Below are 24,853 nucleotides of genomic sequence, written 5' to 3' on the forward strand. Positions count from 1 at the left end.
CCCTTGTGCACTACTGGTCAAAAATTGTGCACTGCATAGGGAATAGGGTGCCATTTGGAATGGAGCCATGGAGTTCATTCTGGTCTTCGGAACACCGTGTGACCACACTGTGATCTCCTCAACTCTGTAGTGACATGCAAGCTGCCCACCCACTACAGTTTTACATTACTCTCTCTGTTTGTCTCTTGTCATTCATTCCATCTTTATACCTCCCTATTCTTCCCTCACCCCCGCTGAAACAGGTCTGGGAGAGGAAATGGCTGCATGATTGTGGTCAGAGAGTGGACTTCTTACTGTATGGCCTCAGTGTGTGTGTGTGTGTAGTGTTCATAATTCCCCTGAATGTCCAGACAGTGTCAGGGTCCCTGCTCTTTGTGGTATCGGTGACTCTGTCCAGAATCAGAAAGGAGTACTCCATGTTCAAGAAGGCAAAAAAAGTATTCTTGTACAAAAACACGTTTTAATTCAATAGTGCAAAATGTCTGAAAAAAACTGGAGGCAACATTTTTTGTTCTCATTGTTTTAGTCACTATTGCATCTCAACCATATTATCCACAGCATAAAAGCAGTTTCTAAATTTACACTGATCATTCAGAGATAGCATTTCTGAAGTCATATTTTTACTTCTCTCTTACCCAGTCTATCTCACACACAATCACAGTCAAGCGCATCCCCACCCCCATTCAAGGCCAGGGTGTGCGCACACACACATTTAACTAACCTTGTGGGGGGGCACAATAGATTCCCAATCAAAATCATATTTTCCTTAACCCTACACCCCATAGAAATATACTTTTTCCTTGTGGGGACAAACAAAATGTCCATAGTCAAATTTTTGTTTATTTACTATTCTTGTGGAGACTTCTAGTCCCCACAAGTATAGTAAGACAAACAGAGAGACACTGCAGTAGTTTCACACAGACCCTTCTGTGCATTAACATTTGCTTCTGTGCAGTATAACAAGGTTGACTGAGGGTTTGGCTTAGGTATGTTTGAGTTGACCAGAATGCACTGTAGGTGATGATAGTGCTGATGTAGCCTCTAGTCTCCGTATAGGGAGGAGTAGGTCTTACAGGTGCAATTGGGACCACCAAGGTACTAGCAACAGGGTTGCTTGTACAGTACATTTTCTCACACACACACCCACACACACCTACACCCTATAACATTCAGCAAACCCTGTTTCGACCTGCCTTCGACTCACCTTAGTGTCGGTGTCGTCTTCAAAAACGTTCACAAACAAAAACACGCTCTTGGAATTGTTACATTGCTTTCTGACATGACACACTCCTTTCTCACTGACTGTCACATGAACAAACATTATCGATGAGGCTGTGAAAGCACTTTTCTTCTGTTGACTAGTTGAGTTAAAAGTTGAGTTAAAGAGTCTTCATGTTTCTCTGCGATAAAGAGAGTCTTCAGTCTTCTCTGTATACTGGTGGCAGGTGGCTACCCTAACAGGGTCTCCAACAACATGAATGCTGGGAGAGCTGAATGCCACACTACTCTATGATATGTCAAGGACCATTTCCTGTGAGGTCACTTCCTCTTTAACGGTGTGTTGTTTACTGATGGCTGGGTGTAGCTGAGGCAACACGCTGGATGTGTCACGATGCGTGTGAATATCAGGACCTCCCATCACAATTCCCTAACTGTCTTAACCTGATGAGAGGAGAGAACTACATGGGGGAGGCTCTCTTCTGCACTGTTGAACCAATCTAGTAAATGTGGAGGTGGAGTTAAGATGGAGTATCGTCTTGTTAATGTCCAAAAGCAGAAGACAACTCCCAGGCTCTTTTTCAGTTTCCCCTGAAAACCAGATGCAATCGTATTCCTCCGACCCCGCAGATGGTGCTCCTGTCTCCTTAGGCCTGCTTTCTGATTGGAGAAACATCTATTGTATGTTACCCCTTATCTTTTGACTGAGCTGAAAATTTTGCGAGAGCAAAGAAGATTTATTTCTGATTATAATAGCACTGATTATTGATAAGGCAAAATCAAGAGTCTGTCCATTCTGTTTGTTGTCTTTTTAATAGTCATCTTCATCCTCTTTGGCCCTAATGCCACCTGAGTCAGTCTGACCCTGCCTCGCTCCATTCACCAACTGAGTCCACTGTGTTCTATCTCCGCCCTCTTTCCCTCAACCGCCCAATCAGATGCTGCCGTATCTCCTCTCAACCAATAAAGAGCTGTTTCAGATGACTGGCAGGAACAGTGATAGTTAACTGATAGTTAACAGTGTCAGAATAAGATTTCCAAAAGCAGGCCAGGTAGGCACATACACATCCAAAAACCACTGGGGCGGGATTGAACAAGATTTAGGTTTTGTTGTTCTGAGTGACGGGCACTTGAACACCTTTCTGTCCGGTTGCTATGGACACAAGAAATGGCAGTGGAGCCAAGAGTCAAAAATACTTTTTGAAAAATGGACTGTACAAAAGTGCATCAACCGTTTCATGCACGCTATTACATGTAAGTCAGACATTCAGAACTGTAACTCACCCAATCTGTACTTCTCTCTGGCTTCGGCCCGCTCCTTGGCATCAAAGTACCAGACAGTGATGGCATAGCTGTAACACACGATGATCTGATCAGACTGACAACAGAGATTCTCAGCTCACAAGCAAGTACAGACTAATTCAGTACAGTATAGTACAGCATAGGACAGAATAGGAGAAGGTTAAGCCTGTGCTATATAAGGTCAGTGGAGGGTTAAGTCTGAGCTGGTTTTGGTCAGTGGAGGGTTAATTCAGGGTCATTGCCTCTCCTGTGGGGCTTCTCAGTGGGGTTGTGTTGTTTATTCCTGTCTCTCTCCCTCAAGCACGAGAGCTGCAACTGAACCAACCGCCCTCCCTCCCTCCACCCCTGACCCCAATCCCAGTCAGGAAATACGTTCTTCCTGTCCTGAGCCCCACCTCACCCCCCAGCTGTCAGACAGAGAGGAGAAGACTAACTAATGAACTAGAATCAGGCCAATCACGTGTCAAATTTTTGTGGCGTACTTCTGACTACTGCGTTCCAGCATTCAGTATTTATTTGAAAGGATCATGTGCATGATCACAACATCAGGCAGGAGTCTGAATAGGCTCTGGCTGAGTTCATACTTCTCTCAACAGTGGATCATCAGCATGAGAGTGGATCTATAATCTGTTAAAGGGATACGTCGGGATTTTGGCAATGAAGCCCTTTATCTACTTCCCCAGAGTCAGATGAACTCCCGGATACCATTTTGATGTTGTCTGCGTGCAGTTTGAAGGAATTTGCTAATGAGTGTTAGCGCATGCTAGTAGATACCATAGACTTCCAGTCATTGCACTAACGCTAGTTATCATTGACTTGCGAAACTACCTCTAACTTCCTTCATGCTGGATGCAGAGACATACAAATGGTATCCATGAGTTCATCTGACCCTGAAGTATCCCTTTAACAGAGCAGGTAAAAGCTTCCAAAACACCATTAGGAGCCTTTAGTGAACAGATACTGTACTGTGTGTGAAGGCGATAAAGTGGGTTAAAGGTTGTAACGGCTCGGCAGAGAGAGGAAGTGTGGGGGGGGGGGTTGAGTGGATGTGGTTATGGTCAAACCATGTGTCACACTTTCAGGGAACTGAAAGCAGTGGGAGTCATCCAAATACCTCTCTGGGAATGACTTAGTGTGCCTTAGTACATCGTAAATCTCTGTTTGAGTATACAATACCTATGGGACATTTGTGTGTGTGTGTGTGTGTGTGTGAGATTGGATGCATTGCGTCTCAGTGAGCATGCAGTGACTTTGTAAATGTACATTCTGTATCACCTCTCTGACCCCAGTGTGAGTCCATGTCAGCATGCATTTGTGTGTGTGTGCGGAGGGAGAGGTCATGCGGGTACGCCTGGTGCACAAATAGATGACGTATGTCACGCAGCTGAGAGTTGAGTGGATTTGGTTCAGTCAGTTATCCTGATGAGCCCTTCCCAGCTAGCTAGGTTATCCTGGCAACAAAAGTAGCACGGTGCTACTTCAAACAGGTAAAAGAAAGAGATGTTTATTTAGATATGCGAGGGAGAAATAACTTTCTAGTATTGGTCAGCATCTGGATGTCACCGTGACATGCCAATTAGCTAACGTGATCGACAAGCAGGTGCAACGGTATTGTATCGAGGTGCTTTGTAGTTGCTTCCCACGTGGCAGCCGTATCGCATGTCGCTGGCGAGGGGTTAATGTAGCCAATTTGTTCCATCCCACTTTATTTTGAGTAGGATAGCAGCCTACACAAGAAAAAATACACAGTACTGCATGTGGTAGTAACCACCTGGGTGTCAACATGATACAGTCTAACGTTACTGCTCAACGGGAAGAGTTTGTGCCGCATGCCGGCAACACAACAACACCAAGGGGCCCTCTTGGCGAGCAGGGAAGTATCTAGATAGTGTAGCTAATATCAGGCCAGGATGACAGCTAAAGCATGGTTTTCACCCAAAAAATTACAACTACGGCATTATAGTAAAACTTTTTTTTTTTTTTTTTTAAATACTAATTTAAAAACTGAATGATTCTGAACACAAGTCCCAACATCGGCTGACAAGTTTGAAATTCTCACTGAACTTTCTAGCCACAAGCATAAATTAGCTAGCTGGGAAGAGCTCATCAGGACGAATGACTGAACTGACCAAAAAATCTGTTTGTCTCCACTCGACTCTCAGCTGCGTGACATACATCATCAATTTGTGCACCAAGCGTGTCCGTATAGCCTTTCCTTGTGTGTGTGTGTGTGTGTGTGTGTGTGTGTGTGTGTGTGTGTGTGTGTGTGTGTGTGTGTGTGTATGGTCACTCACCGTGTAGCGTAGGCTGGCTTAACCTCATGTGGGTTCCTGCGGTCAGACCAGAAGATGAGCAGACGGTCAAACAGCGGTTCTATGTTGGCCACCACACTCTTCCCCTCTGGATAGATCTGCAGCAGACCTCCTTGAACCTGACCACACACACAAATAGGTGTCATGTTAGATGCACAGTGCCTTATCCATAGCCTTGAGGTTAGAGAGGCAGGTGAGTAGCCAGAGGGTTGCCGGTTCGAAATGGCTGACAGGGAAAATCTGGTGGGACTATAAAGTACAGTAGATTAGATGTATGAGACTCAATGTTCCATTGTACCTTGACATCCCAGTTCTTGTTGAGATAGTAAATGCAGGTGATGCAGCGGCCGTCACCGTTAGGGTTGTCCACGTGACGGATGTACCCTGTGCCGTTACCTGGGTAACAGGCCACCATAGCCTGAGGAGAGAAGACGGGGATGTTACAGTCGGTTACAGTAAGAACACACACCTCGGGCCTCCCGAGTAGCACAGCGGTCAAAGGCACTACATTGCAGTGCAAGACCTGGGTTCATTCCCGGGCTGTGCCACAACTGGCAGTGGCTGGGAGTCCCATAGGATGGCACACAATTGTCCCAGCGTAGTCCGGGTTAGGGCAGGGTTTGGCCGGGAGGGGGCTCATTGGCTCATTGTGCTCTAGCGACTCCTTGTGGCGGACCGGGTGCCTGCAGGCTGATTCCTGTCGCCAGTTGAACGGTGTTTCCTCCGACACATTTGTGCGGTTGGCTCTCCAAAATTGGGGAGAAAAGGGGGACACACACTTCTCCAGACTGCCTTTAAAAGAGTAACTGCCCCTGAAAAACAACTAATCCCTTTGAAAACAGCATCGATATGAGTCAGAAACATTTATTCTAGTGTCAAAATTGACTAAAAAGTGTAAATATGATCATTTTGGTCATAAAGTCAGTCTCGTCTAAAACGGAGTTTGGAACCTCAGTGCGTTACAACGAGTAAATGAAGGTTGAGTTTGGATTACAATTATGCCAAGCTCCACTTTAAAATTTCCCCTCCGCCCACTTCGCTTCCCTTTATTGAATGGGGCTTGGTTGTTTCATCACCCCCAACCAATGCATTCAAAGGATCACACCCTTTTGACACTGAAAAGCCCTATACACATTGACCATGGAATGCATGCTTCCAGCAGGATGCATAGCCAACAACTATGGTTTGCATGCCCTGCCAAAGGACCCTATATCATGCAGAATAGGTGGGAGTTCGTTGGTCCCCAGTGGTTGTGAGTATACTGGTAGCTAGACAATAGACTTCTGGTTATGTATCTTGTTATGTATATTTTGATAATCATTATCACCATTATCGCTAGCATAGCTTGCTAGCTAGCTAACATTAGCCTACCTCAATACAATTCAGATTTGGCTTGGAAACACAATAACATCATGATTGCGATTGTCATGATTGTGAATACTCCAACTTTAGCTAGCTTAACTAAGATTGAGAGGACCACCGTATTTTAAAAAACTTCTTAGAGCTAAGGTCTATTTTCCTGAATTTCCGCTTGACTGACGTTCCCAAAGTAAACTGCCTGTTACTCAGGCCCAGAAGCCAGGATATGCATATAATTGGTCGCATTGGATAGAAAACACTTTGAGGTTTCTAGAAATGTTAAAATAATGACTGAGACTATAACATAATTGATATGGCAGGAAAAATTACAAAGAAAAACCAACCAGATTTTTTTGGGGTTGAGCTCTCAGGATCTTATAATGGAAAGCTATGGGTTCTATGTAATTCCAGCACCCAGATTGCAATTCCTATAGCTTCCACTAGATGTCAACAGTCTTTGTTCATTGTTTCAGGCTTGTTTCTTCAGAAACGAGCAAGAATTATGAGTTTTTGTACAAAGACTCCCGTTTCAAAATCAGTCTGGTGGCTCGCGGTGAAGAGGACACACACTTACTAATTTTACTTTTCTATTGAACATACTTCTTTCCGTATGAAAATATTATAGTTTCTTTACATTTTAGGATACCTGAAGATTAAATAGAAACATAGTTTGACTTGTTTGAACAAAGTTCAGCGGTAGCTTTTTGGACACCTTTGTCTGCATGTTGAATGAGTGGATTTCTGAAATCGATGGCGCCAACTAAACAGATATTTTGGGATATAAAGAAGGATTTTATCTAACAAAACAACCATTCATGTTGTAGCTGGGACCCTTGGGATTGCAAACAGAGGAAGATTTTCAAAAGTAAGTGATTTATTTAATTGCTATTTGTGATTTTATGAAGCCTGTGCTGGTTGAAAAACATTGATGTGGGGCGCCGTCCTCAAACAATCGCATGGTATGCTTTCGCTGTAAAGCCAATTGTAAATTGGACAACGCAGTTAGATTAACAATAATTTAAGTTTTAAATGATATAAGATACTTGTATGTTCATGAATGTTTAATATTACGATTATTTATTTGAATTGCGCGCCCTCCAATTTCACCGGATGTTGGTGACAGGTGTCCCGCTAGCGGGACGCCTATTTAACCTCTCTAGGGTCGGCGGGACGAAATCGTCCCACCTACGTAACAGCCAGTGGAATCCTGTGGCGCGTTATTCAAATACCTTAGAAATGCTATTACTTCAATTTCTCAAACATATGACTATTTTACACCATTTTAAAGACAAGACTCTCGTTAATCCAACCACACTGTCCGATTTCAAAAAGGCTTTACAACGAAAGAAAAACATTAGATTATGTCAGCAGAGTACCCAGCCAGAAATAATCAGACACCCATTTTTCAAGCTAGCATATGTCACAAAAACCCAAACCACAGCTAAATGCAGCACTAACCTTTGATAATCTTCATCAGATGACACACCTAGGACATTATGTTATACAATGCATGCATGTTTTGTTCAATCAAGTTCATATTTATATCAAAAAACAGCTTTTTACATTAGCATGTGACGTTCAGAACTAGCATACCCCCCGCAAACCTCCGGTGAATTTACAAAAAATGTACTAAATTACTCACGATAAACGTCCACAAAAAGCATAACAATTATTTTAAGAATTATAGATACAGAACTCCTCTATGCACTCGATATGTCCAATTTTAAAATAGCTTTTTCGGTGAAAGCACATTTTGCAATATTCTGAGTAGATAGCCCGGCATCACAGGGCTAGCTATTTAGACACCCAGCAAGTTTAGCACTCACCAAAGTCAGATTTACTATAAGAAAAATTGTATTACCTTTGGTGTTCTTCGTCAGAATGCACTCCCAGGACTTCTACTTCAATAACAAATGTTGGTTTGGTCCAAAATAATCCATAGTTATATCCAAATATCCTCTGTTTTGTTCGTGCATTCAAGACACTATCCGAATGGTAAAGAAGGGTGACGAGCACGACGCATTTCGTGACAAAAAAATTCTAAATATTCCATTACCGTACTTCGAAGCATGTCAACCGCTGTTTAAAATCAATTTTAATGCAATTTTTCTCGTAAAAAAGCGATAATATTCCGACCGGGAATCTGCGTTTAGGTAAACAGATGAAAGAAAATAATGCATGGGGTCGACTCGTGCACGTGCCTAAGCCCATTGTCCTCTGATCGGCCACTTACCAAAGGCGATAATGTGTTTCAGCCAGAGGCTGCCTCGATATCATTCAGCTTTTTTCCGGGTTCTGAGAGCCTATGGGAGCCGTAGGAAGTGTCACGTTACAGCAAAGATCCTCAGTCTTCAATAAAAAGAGCCAAGATGAACAAGAACTTGTCAGACAGGTCACTTCCTGTATGGAATCTTCTCAGGTTTTTGCCTGCCATATGAGTTCTGTTATACTCACAGACACCATTCAAACAGTTTTAGAAACTTTAGGGTGTTTTCTATCCAAAGCCAATAATTATATGCATATTCTAGTTACTGGGCAGGAGTAGTAACCAGATTAAATTGGGTACGTTTTTTATCCGGCCGTGTAAATACTGCCCCCTATCCCCAACAGGTTAACAAGCTAACGTTAACATTGCTAGCTAGCTATTTTTTTGACAAACTTTGCTAACAGTAATGGCAACATTGCCATCTCTCTAAAGAAAATTTGACATCTTATGGCAAAATGGTTCCCAAACAATTATTTGCCTACTTTAGTAAAGCCATCGTATTTCCATGCCACTCTAAGTTAGTGTAATTTCGACTACAGTCACATTAGCCTCTGATGTGCAACCTATGTCTAGTGCACAAATTAATATTGGATGCAGCTATGGTGGTATTAATTAGCTAACTCATGTATGACTACAATAGTGTACTAACTAGCAGAAACAAACTTAAACCAACCCAGGGCCATAGCAAAACATGTCACAGTTGGTTACATAGTGTAACGGCAACACCGGACTGAATCTACTCCAATCTGCACCCAGTCAGTCTACATATGTAAAGCTTAGAATTAGCTTCCAGAATGTTTATAATTGAGCGACGATGACATTCGTTGACCCTGTTTTTCTGATAGACAAAGTGCACAGTTGGGTGCCAGAGTGATCCTCTGGTCATGAATGGATTCCGGGACCTACCAAAAGGAGCAAAGTTGGATTTCATTACATGTCCAGCAATGTGATTGCAAATGGTTTAGCGACCTCCAAAAATAATTGTATTCACTGTTCACTTGCTATTTTTACAGCTTGTCTGGCAAGGCCTCCGAATAAAAGTGTGTAATGCGACACAAGTACCCTTGCCAGTCTCCCTCGACTCCAATGAAAAGGACATGCCATCCTGAGGCATAACTGAACAGTGACTGAGTGTGTATGCGTTTCACAGAAACATGTATGGAGCCAGCACATGGAAACTTGTAAGATGATGCGATGACGGACAGATGGGCTTGATACTGATGTCTCTGAATGATGTCTCATCTTTTTTTTAATTATTGAATTGAAATCAGTCAATATGGGGAGGGAGAAACCCTATGTATTCTACACCAGGATCAGGAAACTCCTGTTGTATACTGGGCACCACACAGGAAGGTATGACCACTCTGATATATTTGCCAAGGTAGCCCCATTACCACCACCAGTATCTGTATCGGCTGGGAAAGACAATGAAAGCTGCACATTGTTATATTGGCAGAACGCTATTTCTATGGTATTATGTAAATGGTTGTTTTATTCTACATCAGTGGTAATCGACTCGCCGATGTTCAAACATTTCTGGATGAAAGCCAACAACAATAAAGGCTTGCACTCCCTTTTCATTTATTTGTGTTGCGCTGTTGGCGGTAGGTGCACTTGATTCAGAAACCCTGGAAACCTAATGGTCAAACAGGGAAATGGTTCCAATAATTTTTCCACCATTCATTTTTCCCATAGAGGATTTTTAGAAACACTTCAAATAAGGGGGCTGTGTTTCGTGTAGGCTTACCCTGTCGTGATGTTTTGATAACCGTGTAAATCTCTCTCGGACAAGGTGACTTTTATCAGTATATCTGGCTCTATTTACTCTCCGATTCGAAAATGCTAATTAGCATCAAAGTAGACATCATGCAACACTACAAATCCCTGCAAGCTCCTGCACATCATCTCTAGCTGACACCTTTGCTAACAGCTATTGTGTCCATTTAAAACTTGCACAAGACAGTTCAAAGAATTGTTCATTTAAAGAAATGTTGCCAATTTATTAATGACTACATTTAATTAACATTAGATAGTTAATCCAGAGATTCTTACCTGTGCCACAATTCAGCAGTCTAATCCAAATCATCATGGCATTTGTAGTTCTTTATGATAGCCACATTAGCAGCTAATTAACGTAAAACATTTTGGGGGGTGTAAATACTGCCGACTATATTCATAAGTCCCCTTGTCCGAGAGAGATTTACACGGTTATCATATTGTCATGCCAGGGTAAGTCTACACAAAACACAGCCCTTATTTTAAGCGTTTCTAATATCTCCTATGGGAAAAATGGTGGAAAAACGATTGGAACCATTTCCCTCTTTTGACCGCTAGGTTGAGGGTATTATGACTCATACTGTGGTACTCTATGGTGTGTCTTGGTGGTGGCAAGGACCCACAACAAACCACACCATGTTTGGCTTCTATCATGGCCGCCAGCATTTCTTGAGGAACAATAGGAAAAAAAGAGGCCAAATCAGCAGGTGCAGTTCCCCTTTAAGAGGTGTTATAAAAACACAACCCAGACACTCCCTCCCCCTGAGGCAACTGGAACACCCCCGCATTGGGAGGTAGGGTGGCAGGGAAACAGCCTGGCCTGGCCTTGGGAGCTGGGAAACTTCCATCCTCCTCACCAGGGACCAAGCACGGTTTACCCTATATATGGGTTCTGAGAGAGCACTGTTGAGTTAAGCAAGATGATAAAGAGAGTAAGGGCCTCCCTGTAGCCAACTTTAGGGCTTCCACTTAACCTGTAATTGTAGGACTACAAGGGTTAGGGTTTTGTTTGGCTACTAACGTGACGGCGGTTCTGTAGTAAGGGTTTTGTGCCATGGACCATTTTAATAGTGTGAAGAGTGAAGCATGCACACTCAGTCTGCGCTGTGAAACTAGACGCTGTGCCTTTAAGCCATAATGGCCGGGTATGGCAGCCATGTCGCCACCCCCATTCCACTGAGCCTGTACCGTATCATCAGTGGGCCGAAACCTTTACCCACCAATCAGGTAAGAGGCTTTAGGCGGTGAGCAGTAGACGTGGTATGGCTCTGCTGTGTGTATGGTTACTTAACCCCTTCACTGGTGTTCGTAGGGATGAAATTCCACTCCATAGGGCACCATATAGGTTACTGTACTCACTCAGAGTCACTTGGTTCTGTATAGAGACAGTCAGTGTCCCAATGATTTCTCTGTGTCTTAAACATTGTTGTGTAGGACCACTCCACTTCTAACCCGCATGCATACATTACAGGTCACTCATTACTATAAACTCGGACTGTTCTAAGAACTGTATTATAGAGAAAGAAATGGATTATCGTCTTCAAGACGGTACTCAAACACTAACTAGCTGGTCCTGTGGAGGACAGGACAGTGGGCTTGATACTGATGAGTGATGAGTGAACCACCCTTTGGTGTTCTAGAGGTGTTGGATCAGAGCCTTTGACACAGTATTATTAGGATTAGTATTGAACAAGGTCATGCGTAATGTGTGTTCACCATGTGTGGTATTGGATTTAGACATGCTAATGTGGCTACGTTTACACAGGCAGCCCAATTCTGATCTTTTTTCCCACTAATGAGTCTTTTGACCAATCACATCAGATCTTTTTCAGTGCTGATCTGATTGGTCAAAATGGGGGAAAAAGTTGAGAATTGGGCAGCCTGTGTAAACCCAGCCTATGTGATATGTGGTGTTGGTGATTTGTGGTGTTAGCTTTTCGCATAGCTGCGTGCAGCGAAGGAATGTGTACTCCCAGCCCGTTCAGAAACACACATCTCTAGAGAAGCACATGGACGAGTCTTTAACACAGCCTTGCCTAGCAGGGGAAATGCCAGCCAGAGGCCATTGTTTCTCTAGACACAGATTAAGCCTAATACTGAAATAAAAAGTATTTTCAAAAGATTATCCATTGAGCTTGCTTTTTAGTCCAAGACTAGTCTTAAATCTGTGTCTGTGGAACTGCCCCCAAGTCAACCACTTGGCCGTCATTTTGCAGAGGAAGCAAATGAAGGTAAACTAAACAATGTAAACGGAATGATAATGTAGGCTATACCAATTGAATGAAACTAACAGTAAATTGGCAGTTGAATATGTGTTGTTGTTATTAGGCCTACTGACGGTGGATACTGATAGTGGGTAATATTTAACATGACAGAAATAGTAAACAGAGAAAGTCAGGGTAGCCTATAAATAAGATATTCGAGAGTGCCCATCCCTGAAAGTTAAAAATGCCATACAATTTAAATTCTGCATATTGGCACAGCGTTTCATAATTTCAGTTTTCTGCCATACGACCGGTTTCACATTTGTCTCCGGTGATTACAAGTTAAAATATAACTAAAACAAGTGTCATTTATATTTACAATTCCCTTATCCAAATGGATTACTCATTTACCTAGCTCTTATCAAGCATGGAGAATGGTGTTATTTCTATCGGGGAAAAAATGAAGTAGGTTTCCACTTGGAACCCGGGTAGGTTCTCTAAACGTTATTCTTGGTTTCATCGCTCGTAAAGGTTGTGTAATTATTAGGGAATTAAATCAAGGTCAGAAAACGGTGTATCTGTAGACACACCTCTGCCACACCTTCATTTATTCCATCTCCACCCAAAACGAATAGCGGGTGAAAAGCATGCTATTCTCATGCTTACGTTCAAGGTCAGAATATGCATAGAGAAGTGCATAAAAATTGAATTACGGTCCATTTACTCACGCTTAACTCGAGTCGGAATCGGGCCCCTAGCCTTTGTATCTCTGCTGGGGAGGTTGTTTGGGTCAGGTTTGGTGTGTGTGTGTGTGTGTGTGTGTGAGAGCAGGAATGTGAGAGAGAAAGCCATCAGGGTCCCGGTGACGGTGTGTTCTGTCAGGGCAAAGATACTCTATCACGATACAGATCAGGACCCTGGAGAGTACAGTACACCTCATCCCTTCACCGACTCTGAACAAGAACCTTTTCTCCCTTTTGTTTTACTCTGCCTCTCTTTTCTCACCCTTCCACTGCCTTTTCTCTCTGCCTCCCTTTGTTCTCTCTCTCTCTCTCACCTGGTCTTCCCTTCTCTTAATAATTATGTCATGATTCCTCCTTTTCTCTCTGTCTTTACCTTCCCTCTCCTCTGTCCCTCCATAGCTCCTTCTCCTTTCTCTCTCCTCCCCTCTCCAAGCCCATCACAGAGTACAAGGGGGAAGAGTAAACACTGGTGAAGAGCGGAGGGCTGACTTCCTCTTTCACTCCAGCTAGGCTCAGTTAGACAAATATTGGCTCAGTTATCAGCAAGGAATGAGGAGCGAGCAGGGAGAGAAGACAGTATCATTCAGTGTCACTCCAGAACTGTCAAGCCCAGAAGCTTCAATACAAAGTGACGACAAAGTCCTTCATGTTCAAATCCACTGAATCCATTACAGTGCCAGTCAGCCTTTTGCATACCATGATGCAAATCAGCTGTGTCAAATACACACCCCAATAATCATATCCGACATAGTGAACAGTCACAGGATACCAAAATGTCGCCCAAATACGCCCATCTGTAGTCAAACCATAATCTGGCTCAGTCTCATTATGGAAGAGTGATACAGGCCAAAGTACAAGTGTTCCCTTCTGCCTGTGTGACTCTCTGGCTGGCCAGCCTGCCGGCCACCATCGTCTCGCCTCATTACCACGCGACGCTCACATGCTGTGTGTGTTCATTAACCTCTGACTCCAGCCCCAACCCGCTGATCTCTACCCACCAACAAGTCCCACACACACACACAGCCAGGACAGAGCTCATCTGAAGTCCCTCCAGGAGTCAGTGTGTAGAGGACAGACATTACAGTAATCCCGATGTGATTTACTGTACTGGGACTGTTAAACGTGGCTACATAATTCAACTGATAACATTGTGGTGTATAACACACAGGACATGGACTGTAAGTAAGACTTGATTAAAGGTTTGGCTAGTGAACATATACGGTATAATCAGTACGGTAGTTTTTTAAGAACACTCAAAATACGGCTGGCTGCTCTAATGTTATGTATTGTGTTTTGACAGATGGGGGGGGGGTGTTCATTCACGACAGGGTCAGGCTGCTTCTGGGAAATATGATGTCATCAGCACCATGGGTGGTGGTGTTGCATTCTGGGAAAGAATGGCCTTACTAAGGCATTTGCGTTGATCCTGACTCACTGTGGAAGAGCTCTTTATCTGGGATTGAGATGGAAATCACAGTCTCAATTCACTCTGCTCTGTTGCTAAGCAATCAGTGTCAGGGCACAGAGAAATGCTGGTGAACATTTATATGTTGTCAAGCACTTCCAGCGGGCTTCCAGAATGTTTTAGTCGCTAATAGTCGCATCCTCTAACCTCGCATCCCCTAACCTCACTTATTACCCTCACCAAAATGTCAACGGAACAAATGGGAAAAGCACTATAGAGGTAGATATACAGCCAATAAAATGTTTGATGCTTAGTGGTAGATATACAACCAATAGATCTTTGATGCTTAGTGGTAGATATGCAGCCAATACAATGTTTGGTGCTTAGTGGTAGATATACAGCCAATAGATCTTTGATGCTTAGTGGTAGATATACAGCCAATAGATCTTTGATGCTTAGTGGTAGATATGCAGCCAATAATATGTTTGGTGCTTAGTGGTAGATATACAGCCAATAGATCTTTGATGCTTAGTGGTAGATATGCAGCCAATAATATGTTTGGTGCTTGCACTGACCATGATGTTGAAGATTGCAGCCCACTGCATGTATGCATGTAGTATTTTATAAGTGCACATTTTTTGGCCTGAGAGCACGTGCAACTGTTGCATACTTAACCACAATTAACATGTACCGTGCCACAGCACAGCCCTAGTCTGGAGGATATAGACACGTGCACAAACACACACACAAAGCTGAAAAAACTAAGTTCTTGTACACCAGCGTTCATATAGACATGACACAGTCCAAACAAGAGCTAGTAGAGATCTAAGCCAGTAGTCAACCAGAACTGAGTCAGTCAAACCGGCATATGAATGTCACAAACACCGTGACCATACAACGGCATCCCTGCCGCTCTCCTCTCCTGTTGCTCCCAGCCCTCCGATCTCATTCAAACGGCATGACCCGACGTGTCGCGATCAGATCAGCCTTCTTCAATCTCTCTTCAAATCTCTCGGCGCCTCTGTGCCAATCTAATGGACACCACTGGCACCAGCATTAATGCCCTAATAGCGTTGCCTCCTGTCTCTGCCCGCATGCCTGCCTGCCAAGATGAAGGCCAGAGAGAGAGAGAACAGGCTGTTCCTGGAAAGAAGAAAAATAAAAAGGGCCGAGCACGCTCGCATAGCATACTGCCAGCAGATAAGGGGCATGGAGGACAGAGGCAGGAGGGAGATAAGGCTGAACAAATACAGGGCCTGATCCTGACGAGACAGACACACAGACAGACAGGAGAGAGGGGAGAGTATCAGGGTAGTGCTAGGTTAACTAGCTAGCACTGGGATAGGTAGGTGTATACTGGGCTGGGGATTTGCCAGGCTGAGCTTAGCTGAAGTGGGCCTGTGTGGGTTATACTGGACTGGGCTGATGTGGGCTGTGATGGCAAATTCTGTGCCGATCAGACAGTGATAAATGTGTTGGACTGAGGTGAACTCTGTGTGTTCAGCCGGCCTGTGTATTTCTGGATGAGTCAGTAAGGCTGAGCTAAGAACAGATGGAGCCTGTCCAGGGATCGATACAGGTGCATTGGGTTCTATGGCTCTCTGTGGACCTGCAGTAAGTCTCGGGCCTGACTAACCAGCTGAGCTGACACTGACATAAGTTGATGAAGTAATGCGCCATGCCCGCCTGTGAACTATTGGAAGCAAATAGGAAAAGATACGAGTGTATTGTTACAGGTTTATTTCTAGTGAAATAAACTTTATTGGATATTCAACCATTAAATCCCATTATATTTCCATCTTTCTCTTCACCTCTCTAATCGTATAGCCATCTTCTCACAGTTTCCATACTGAAATCAACTCAGCAGTAAAAGCTGATCTGCCTTGATGAGTCATGCCTGGTGATGGACCCCATCTTGCCTGAGTCACACTAACCACAGGGCTGAGGGTGTGTCTCTGTGTGTGTGTGTGCTCCCCCATTTCCAGTAACCTGACAAAGCAGTCATTTATACTATGTACTCTGTTTCATTTTGTCCCCTGCCCTGTAAATCAGAACGTCACACTACCCCCCCCCCAGTGTGACTCTTTATGCAAACACATACGCAACCGACCCAGTCTACTGTCAGCATAATCTGAGACCACACACGCAAACAAACACAACGTAAACACACAGGCAGTCACACACTAGAACACACTCACACTGAGACACAAACAGTGACACACTGAATTTCAAACCCAAGATGGACTGCGCTTGGGAAGTGCTCTCCGTATGTGAGAATCACTTGAAAGGTGAGTGGGCATGTGTTCATACAGTAAGTAAAGATGTGGGACCGTTTGGCATAGGACACCGAACCGCAGTCCGGACTGCTCTGAGTCAGTATGAGTCATCAACCCCTGCTGTACAAAGCTCCAAAACACGACGAGATCACAAGAACCATGCTCTTCCAGAGCCCACTCTCCTAGGACAAACAACAAGCACTAAAATCCCCTAGGAGGTCACCCAGAGGAAAGTAAATGCTCATCTTTAAAACTGTTTTTGCATTCGAGTGTAATGGTTACATTATCATTCAGGCTTCTGTAAACTGAATGGGTAAGGATAGGAAGTGAGAGCAGTGTGAGCCTCTCAGTACCTTAAAGCCTATATAAAGCTCTCATCCTTTGTTTTACATATCTCTTTGTCTTAGCAGCTAGCTTGGTACTGGATCGTGTCTGCGCTAGGCTAAATGCTAGTTGCTAGCATCTCCCTGGCTGTTCCTGTGTGCAGCAGCGCGGCTGGCTCTCTGGGAGGGGCATCTGAGGGCACACTGCACCAGACACTCATTATGATACGGCTGGCGCTGCTGCATCGTGCGCCGTCTATCCCTCTGAACCACCTCTCATCTCACTCCTTCGAAACCACATCCATCTCTCCCTACCTAAGATATCTTCCTCGTCCTTCTCTCGTCCACTCTTCTCTTCATCTACTACTCTCTCTCTCTCTCTCTACCCATCTCTCGCTCTACCACTCTTTCTCTGCACCTTTTCTTGTGATATATTGTCGCTGCTGCGTTGTGCTTGGATGGAGCTAGAGCTGGTGTGTGTTTGCTGAGTGTGCATTGGGTTGAGCTCCAGCTGGTGCTATGGTGGCATTATTCTGGGCACACACACACACACACACACACACACACACACACACACTGCAGTGCTACGCTCTGTATGGCCCTGTTACCAAGGAAACGGAGGGGAAATAGTTTGGCAGAGAAGCTAGAGAGGGGCTGATAAGGCGCAGGAGAAAGGGAGTGGGAGAGAGGACCGAAAGAGAGAAGGGGGGGAACAACGAGAAAGAAGGACAAAAGGAAAGAATATACACATAACACTAGAGAGAAACAATAGTGGGGGACAGTACTTACTGAGCCATATAGACAGTAGGCTAATACAGATCGGAGCTACGTACAGATCAACATAGGAAAACAAAAAAACAAAAGCAAGTTTCAGGTTGGGGGTAATTGTATATAGCTTTTGTTGTGATTCTGTTGCGATTTAAAAAACAATAAATGAAAAGTATTAAAACCTACAATATGTAACTTTTTGGGAGACCTGACTAAATTCACATAGAAATATGCATTATAGATCTGTCATTCTCATTGAAAGCAAGTCCTAGAAGCGGTAGATCTGTTCTATGTGCACTATTTCTATGCTCCCCTTTCTTAAGTTTAGTTTTTGCCTCGTTTACGTTTTACTTCTAACACCTAAAAATACAATATTTTTGGTTATTGAAAACATATTTCACAGCAGTTTAGTTGGTACAATGATGCTCTACACTATATATTGCTTGTTTTGTCACAAACTGAAATTAGGCAAACTAGTAGAATTTCTGCAACCAGGAAATGGCAGAGAAATTTCTGCATATTGCACCTTAAAAAAAAAAGAAGAAAGATTAAAGAGCAGAGAACTGCTGGCGCAATGACCTTGTAAATTAGCCGAACTCCTCCCTCCCTTTCTGTTATTCTAATCTTTGCCTCGCCCACTTCCACCCCCTCAATTCAAACCTTGATCTATGACTCATTGCTACTGTTCTATTCACTTCCACCACATCACATAACACACAGCACGGACATTCTTTCCGTTCAAGATGGCACAGTATGCCAAGGCAAGAGTAGGGGAGTTGTGATGGAACATATGAGCAAGGACATTGGCTTGTGGCTCAACTAACCCATTTAACATCAGCTGCCTGCCTGCCACACTCATGGACCAGAGCAAGCATAACCTTTGACCTGGAAGAAGAATAGTCAGTTCCATGACAGAGGAGCAAAGGGCTGATGACTGGGAGAGTGACGACTCTGTTCAAACACATGGTGTCTGGGTATTACAGAAAGAATGTCACTGTGGGGACAAGGTGTATCTCTTTACTTCTCCGACGGGGTCACCTCACTGCTGCGGTTTGATAATGTAGTGTACACAGACGCGCGAGCACATACGCACACACTGCACCCCACGAGAGGTGTAGATCCCAAATGTATTCTGACAGCTCTGACCCACTGAACACTGGTACTGCTGCTACCCCTCACATCTCTACTGCACACACCCTGTTAACCTTGGAACTGGTGCCCCACTCGCACGCTAGGCTAAATCCACAAGTACTGCAGTACCACTATGACTACCACTACCCTACCTTACAGTTACTACTACTTCTAAAGCTACAACTATTACTACTACTCTACCTTACAGTTACTACTACTTCTAAAGCTACAACTATTACTACTATTCTACCTTACAGTTACTACTACTTCTAAAGCTACAACTATTACTACTACTCTACCTTACAGTTACTACTACTTCTAAAGCTACAACTATTACTACTATTCTACCTTACAGTTACTACTACTTCTAAAGCTACAACTATTACTACCACCCTACATTACAACTGGGCAATTCCACTATAATGGAAATACTCAGATTGTTTTACTTTAAAATGTATGCCAAACAAAAAACAAACATTGATTTCAAAGCACAATGACTGCAAAGCTTGATAAAATCTCAGATTTGTTTGGTTACTAAACTTTGTATCTGCACAGTTCTTCATGTAATGTGTTTTTGTAAAACTTTGTGTGAAATTGTTCAAAGTAGTCCTTGTGCATAGAGTTCTATGGTTTGTTCAACTTTGAAATCAATGGTTTTTGTACGGTATACATTTTAAAGTGAAATGTGAGTCTCAGCGTAATTCCGTTACCATGGAATTGCCCAACTACCACCACTAGTGAGGCTACAACTACCACAACTATTACTACTATTACCAGTAGTACCCTACATTATAGCTACTACTACTAATTATATTAAGGCTACAACTACCACAACTATTACTACTATTACCAGTAGTACCCTACATTATAGCTACTACTACTAATTATATTAAGGCTACAACTACCTCAACTATAACTACTATTAAAAGTAGTACCCTACATTATAGCTACTACTACTAATTATATTAAGGCTACAACTACCACAACTATTACTACTATTACCAGTAGTACCCTACATTATAGCTACTACTACTAATTATATTAAGGCTACAACTACCACAACTATTACTACTATTACCAGTAGTACCCTACATTATAGCTACTACTACTAATTATATTAAGGCTACAACTACCACAACTATTACTACTATTACCAGTAGTACCCTACATTATAGCTACTACTACTAATTATATTAAGGCTACAACTACCACAACTATTACTACTATTACCAGTAGTACCCTACATTATAGCTACTACTACTAATTATATTAAGGCTACAACTACCTCAACTATAACTACTATTACCAGTAGTACCCTACATTATAGCTACTACTACTAATTATATTAAGGCTACAACTACCACAACTATTAGTGCTACGCCCTCTACCACGACTTCTATCCCCACCACCGCTACTTCCAGTGGCTGTTCTAGACCATTTCAACTGGGGGGGGCCAAGCTGGGGCCAGTTGTACTGTTAGACGGGCCAGTTACATTAGACGTTATTGTTGTCATATCGTTTTCTTCACTGCATTGCAGGCATTAGCAGGCAAAAGACCATGTTCATAATCATTAGTGTTCCGCGTTGCCACTGTCTAATAACGGATGTAAAAAAAAGAATGATAGCAAAAATTAGTTATGTAAAAATTATTTCATACTCCACATTTAGGGGGGCCATAAGGGGGTCCAAAATTGTTGTCACAGGGGCACTGCCCCCCCCCCCAGAACCACCCCTGGCTACTTCAAATATTTCAAATAAATATTTCACTTCAAGCTCTTAGAGTAAATGTGGCGTAACAAAGTCTAGACAGTCCTGCAATGGCTAACCCCACTGATAAGCGGGAGACCCTGGGGTCAAGGTGCAGTAGTGAACAACTGAGATATGTTAATACAACAGTCACTAGTTAGCAGATTATATCAAAGTGACTTACAGTGAACACATAGGGTTATATTCAGTATACGTACTGCGGCTTATGCAGGACTCAAACCATGCTCTAGTCTAGTTGAACCAAGGACTAGATAGGTCTGAACCCTGCTTTGGGAGAGGGCTGAGTGGGCTGAGAAATTGGGTCAGGGTGGGATGGAAACCTGGGAGAATGCAGTGAGATTGGGCGAGACAGACGTAGGACCGTGACATAATACGCAGGACAGACATAGGACCTGGCTCAAATATCCAGACCTGCGTCACTGAGCAAGCTAACTGACAGCTTACAGCACTGCAGCCAACTACCGCTCTTTGGTAATCGAATGAAAGTCAGTCTATTCAGGAAGTCAACTGAAATTCCAATTAAATAATTGAACAGGGCTTTTCAGTGAATTCTTAATAAACTGAAAAGGAGAAACTATTCATTCATATATTTTTTTTACTTCCTGAATTGAGTGACTTCAATTTGAATTGAACCCAAACCTGTCGGTCATGTCTGGCCATTGTCTAAGCTTGTAACATCAACGTTTTACGCTATGCTAAGGATGGTTAAAAATAACCACTCTTTCATACATTCATAATCTCAAACACACAAAGACAAAAACGATCCAAACAAGCGCATACGTACATAGCCATACAAAAGTAGCCTACGATCGGCTAGGCAAGCAAACAATCAAACGTACACAGCCATCCGAACAGACACCAACCAATCAAACACACACACACAACCTTACCAAACCAGCCACAAGAATGCCTTGTTTGCGTACGGGTGAGCGATTGAAAAAACAGTCTTCAAAGCTAGTGAAACACCGATCTCAGACCAGATAGCTCCAGAAGGTTGACTTGCTGCCAGCGGTATGAGAACATTGGCATAAACAGTGGCATGACAATAGGGGCATACACTGGCATGGGAGAAGTCAGGGGCATATAGGACAGCTATGGCCCCAGTAACCTGAGGGTGTGGCCCTATCACATTGAATCAGACAGGGAGGAGAACAGACAGGATTACATACCCACCCTTTATCAGTGATATAATAGCGCCAGTTCAGGATCACAGTTGATGATGTCATCTAAATGGGACATCGCAGCTAATCCCCCCCCCATCTATGGCGTAGAATTATATAAAACGTTGACATTGGTACTAATCCTTTCTATTTCAGTCTCTCCTCCTTCTCACTCCTCATCCTCCTCTCAGCATGATATGGCCATTGATGACATTGAGTCCCCAGCTCATCCTGTTCCCTTCCACAATTCTATATTTCTCTCTTCCCCAGCTTCTCGTCCCACATCTCCCCTCATCTTGGTGCCCCAATTGATGACGCCGTCCCTTCCTGTCCTCAAACCCACCGCCTCTACCTGCTACCCTGCCCCTCGGGCCTCCCCCACCCTCCCAGATCTCTCACCTTGGTGCGTCCATTGATGACACAGTCCCCCAGCTGCCCGTTGGCAGCGCTGTGCATCACGGCCTCGTCGATGTGTGCCATCAGCATGGCAATGCCCTCGCACCCCGGCTCGTGCCCCTCCACCCAGGCGATCTGGTCTCCACGGATATTCCGTGAGGGGATGCTCCTCTGGCTGACCAGCTGACCCCCCCGGAACTTCCCGCTGCGGTTCAGACTCTCCACCTCGCCCAGCACCGACTCACCCAGCCGTGGCCCCAGGAAACCGTCCTTCACACAGATACCATAGGAAGTCAGACAGGGCACAATGTACTGCTGGGCGATACTCTCCGCCGACCAGCCCGCCCCGGCCGGTAACGGTAGAGACCGGATGCTGTTGGCCTCCACCGGGGACATCTGGCCTGGAACAACTCCGGGGCCCAGCAGCGTCACCTTGTGTACATTGTGGTGCAGCTTGTTGTTGTGAGGGGCGGGCAAAGAGGGGTGAGGGGTGGCGCAGTGGTTGTGGTTGCTATGGTTATTGTTGATGCTGTTGTCGCCGTTGGCAGCAAGCGGGAGGACAGCCTTACCGGGTTTGGAGGGCTCCGCTTTGTGAACTTCGCTCTCCGCCACTCGTCTCCGTTTGCAGTCCGGGGTTATCGACTCACCTGGTCCATAGGCCATCATACCTAGAGTACCTAAACCTGAACCCACTGACAAGGCACAACCTTTGGGCGTCTCAGAACCCATGTCCCGGTTCTCCTCACCTCTCCGCTTCCGATGGTGCAGCTGTTTGACCTGCGGGTCACCATTGGGCCTCTTCAACAGAAGAATGCATTTCTCATGTTGTGTTCTGTCCCCATTCTCCACGAGGCGTGCTCTGCTGCCGAGGGGTTGCGCAAGGCCATTGGATGTCTCCCCCACCCCTTTCACTTGCGGAGGGTAACCGTTGGGACTTTGCGCCAAAACCCCACTGTGGCTGCCCTCAATGGTTGCGGACGGAGACACAATCCCACCATTATAGAACGGCAGCCCAGTATTCGACTGTTTCTTTAAAACCGTGATGCTGGAAGAACTTGTTTTTGAAGCCAGACCAGACAGTAATTCCGCGGCCGTGGCGCTCCCAACCGGCGCTATGCCCTGGCAGTAGCCGTTTAGTCCATTAAGTCCCATGTTGGTTTGGAAAGGTTGAAACTCGGCAGCTCCAAATATGTGTTCACCGTTTGTCACTCTCTCACCGGAGGCTGGAAAACTGTTGTGTCCGTGGGAAGAGCTTGGATTTAAAAGGTCCGTGTGTTCCAAGCTCTCCATTTCATCTCGTCTAGTGCTAGATGCGCACGTAGCCCACGTCCTCGCCTCATTTTTTACGGGAGCCACCGTGCGAGAGCGAGAGTGCAGCACAACTGCCGAGGCTGCGAGAGGAGCGGTGCCACAGCTTTGGAAAGTTTCATATTAAAAAGTCTGATTGCCACCGTTTTTCTTTCGTTCATGATTTTTCTTTAAATGGTTTCACATTTGTCTTCTATTGAAATGTTTTCTGGTATTCAGAAGCTTGAAATGTTTCTAAAACAAAATGATACAATAATTACTTGACTGCGATTACCGTTATAGCCTATAATAAGTAGGCTAATCGTATAGCCTCACATGCTTGGGACAAAATACTCAAGCTAAACATAAATCAGCCTAATTTTCCCACCAGGCCTAGACTATTCATATTCCATAAATTAAGAAACCTGTAAGGGACCCTACACTTTGTAGACAAATTTAACCGTAGGCCTAATATCTTATGTAGCGTCGCCTACATTTATTGACCAACTTATAATAGGCCTAAATAGCTTTAAATATTTTTTACAAATTATATTCTACTAATATATTCTATTCCGACATGGGGCTATAGTGACTCGGGTAGTTAAATAGTAATTGATTTGTTACGACAGTTCAATCCTAAAATATTTTTATGACAATATATTTCATGCAATAACAACACATTAAAGTCGTCATATTGATATCGGTTATAATAATTCTCCACTTCACGATGAGGGGGTAAACACACTGTCAGAGAGCTAATCGGAAGAACGCATGCCACTCTGCCTTGTTATGCATTCACATTACTTACAGTGTATAGCCTGCATGCATAGCCAATAACTTAAGACATATAGCCTACACGTGTTTGCATTCATTCCAACATACAGATAGCCTATATTGGATTATTTTGGAGTGAGCTTAGCTATGATTCAGAAATCAATTCAACAACGTGCATGTAATAATAGTAGCACTGGCAAAATATAGTCCTCTATCTGTCAGCTGATTGTACAATTACCTATCAGTAACGCAAAGCTTCCAGTAACGTAGCCTACGTGACCGGCTGAGGGTACGTCTGTTATTTCCGGGATTGTCTTGGTGATGTTCTAGACGATTTTCTTTGTTTAACCTATAAATATCCATATATGTCCACCACCCGGGGTTCA

General features: G+C 43.9%; 1 protein-coding gene across 1 annotated transcript; it reads right to left on the reverse strand.

Moving 5' to 3' along the window:
• Positions 1–440: 440 nt before the first annotated feature.
• Positions 441–24,853, reverse strand: egln2 (egl-9 family hypoxia-inducible factor 2). The gene is made up of 6 exons (NM_001165346.1): positions 24,706–24,853; positions 22,410–23,948; positions 5,131–5,250; positions 4,815–4,951; positions 2,503–2,570; positions 441–2,371 (listed from the first exon to the last, which is right to left on the reverse strand). Exons 2-6 carry the CDS (start codon positions 23,694–23,696, stop codon positions 2,319–2,321), a joined length of 1,665 nt encoding a protein of 554 aa, NP_001158818.1. The 5' UTR covers positions 23,697–23,948; positions 24,706–24,853; the 3' UTR covers positions 441–2,318.

Source organism: Salmo salar, chromosome ssa09, assembly GCF_905237065.1.
Source record: "Salmo salar chromosome ssa09, Ssal_v3.1, whole genome shotgun sequence".
Classification (NCBI taxonomy): Eukaryota; Metazoa; Chordata; class Actinopteri; order Salmoniformes; family Salmonidae; genus Salmo; species Salmo salar.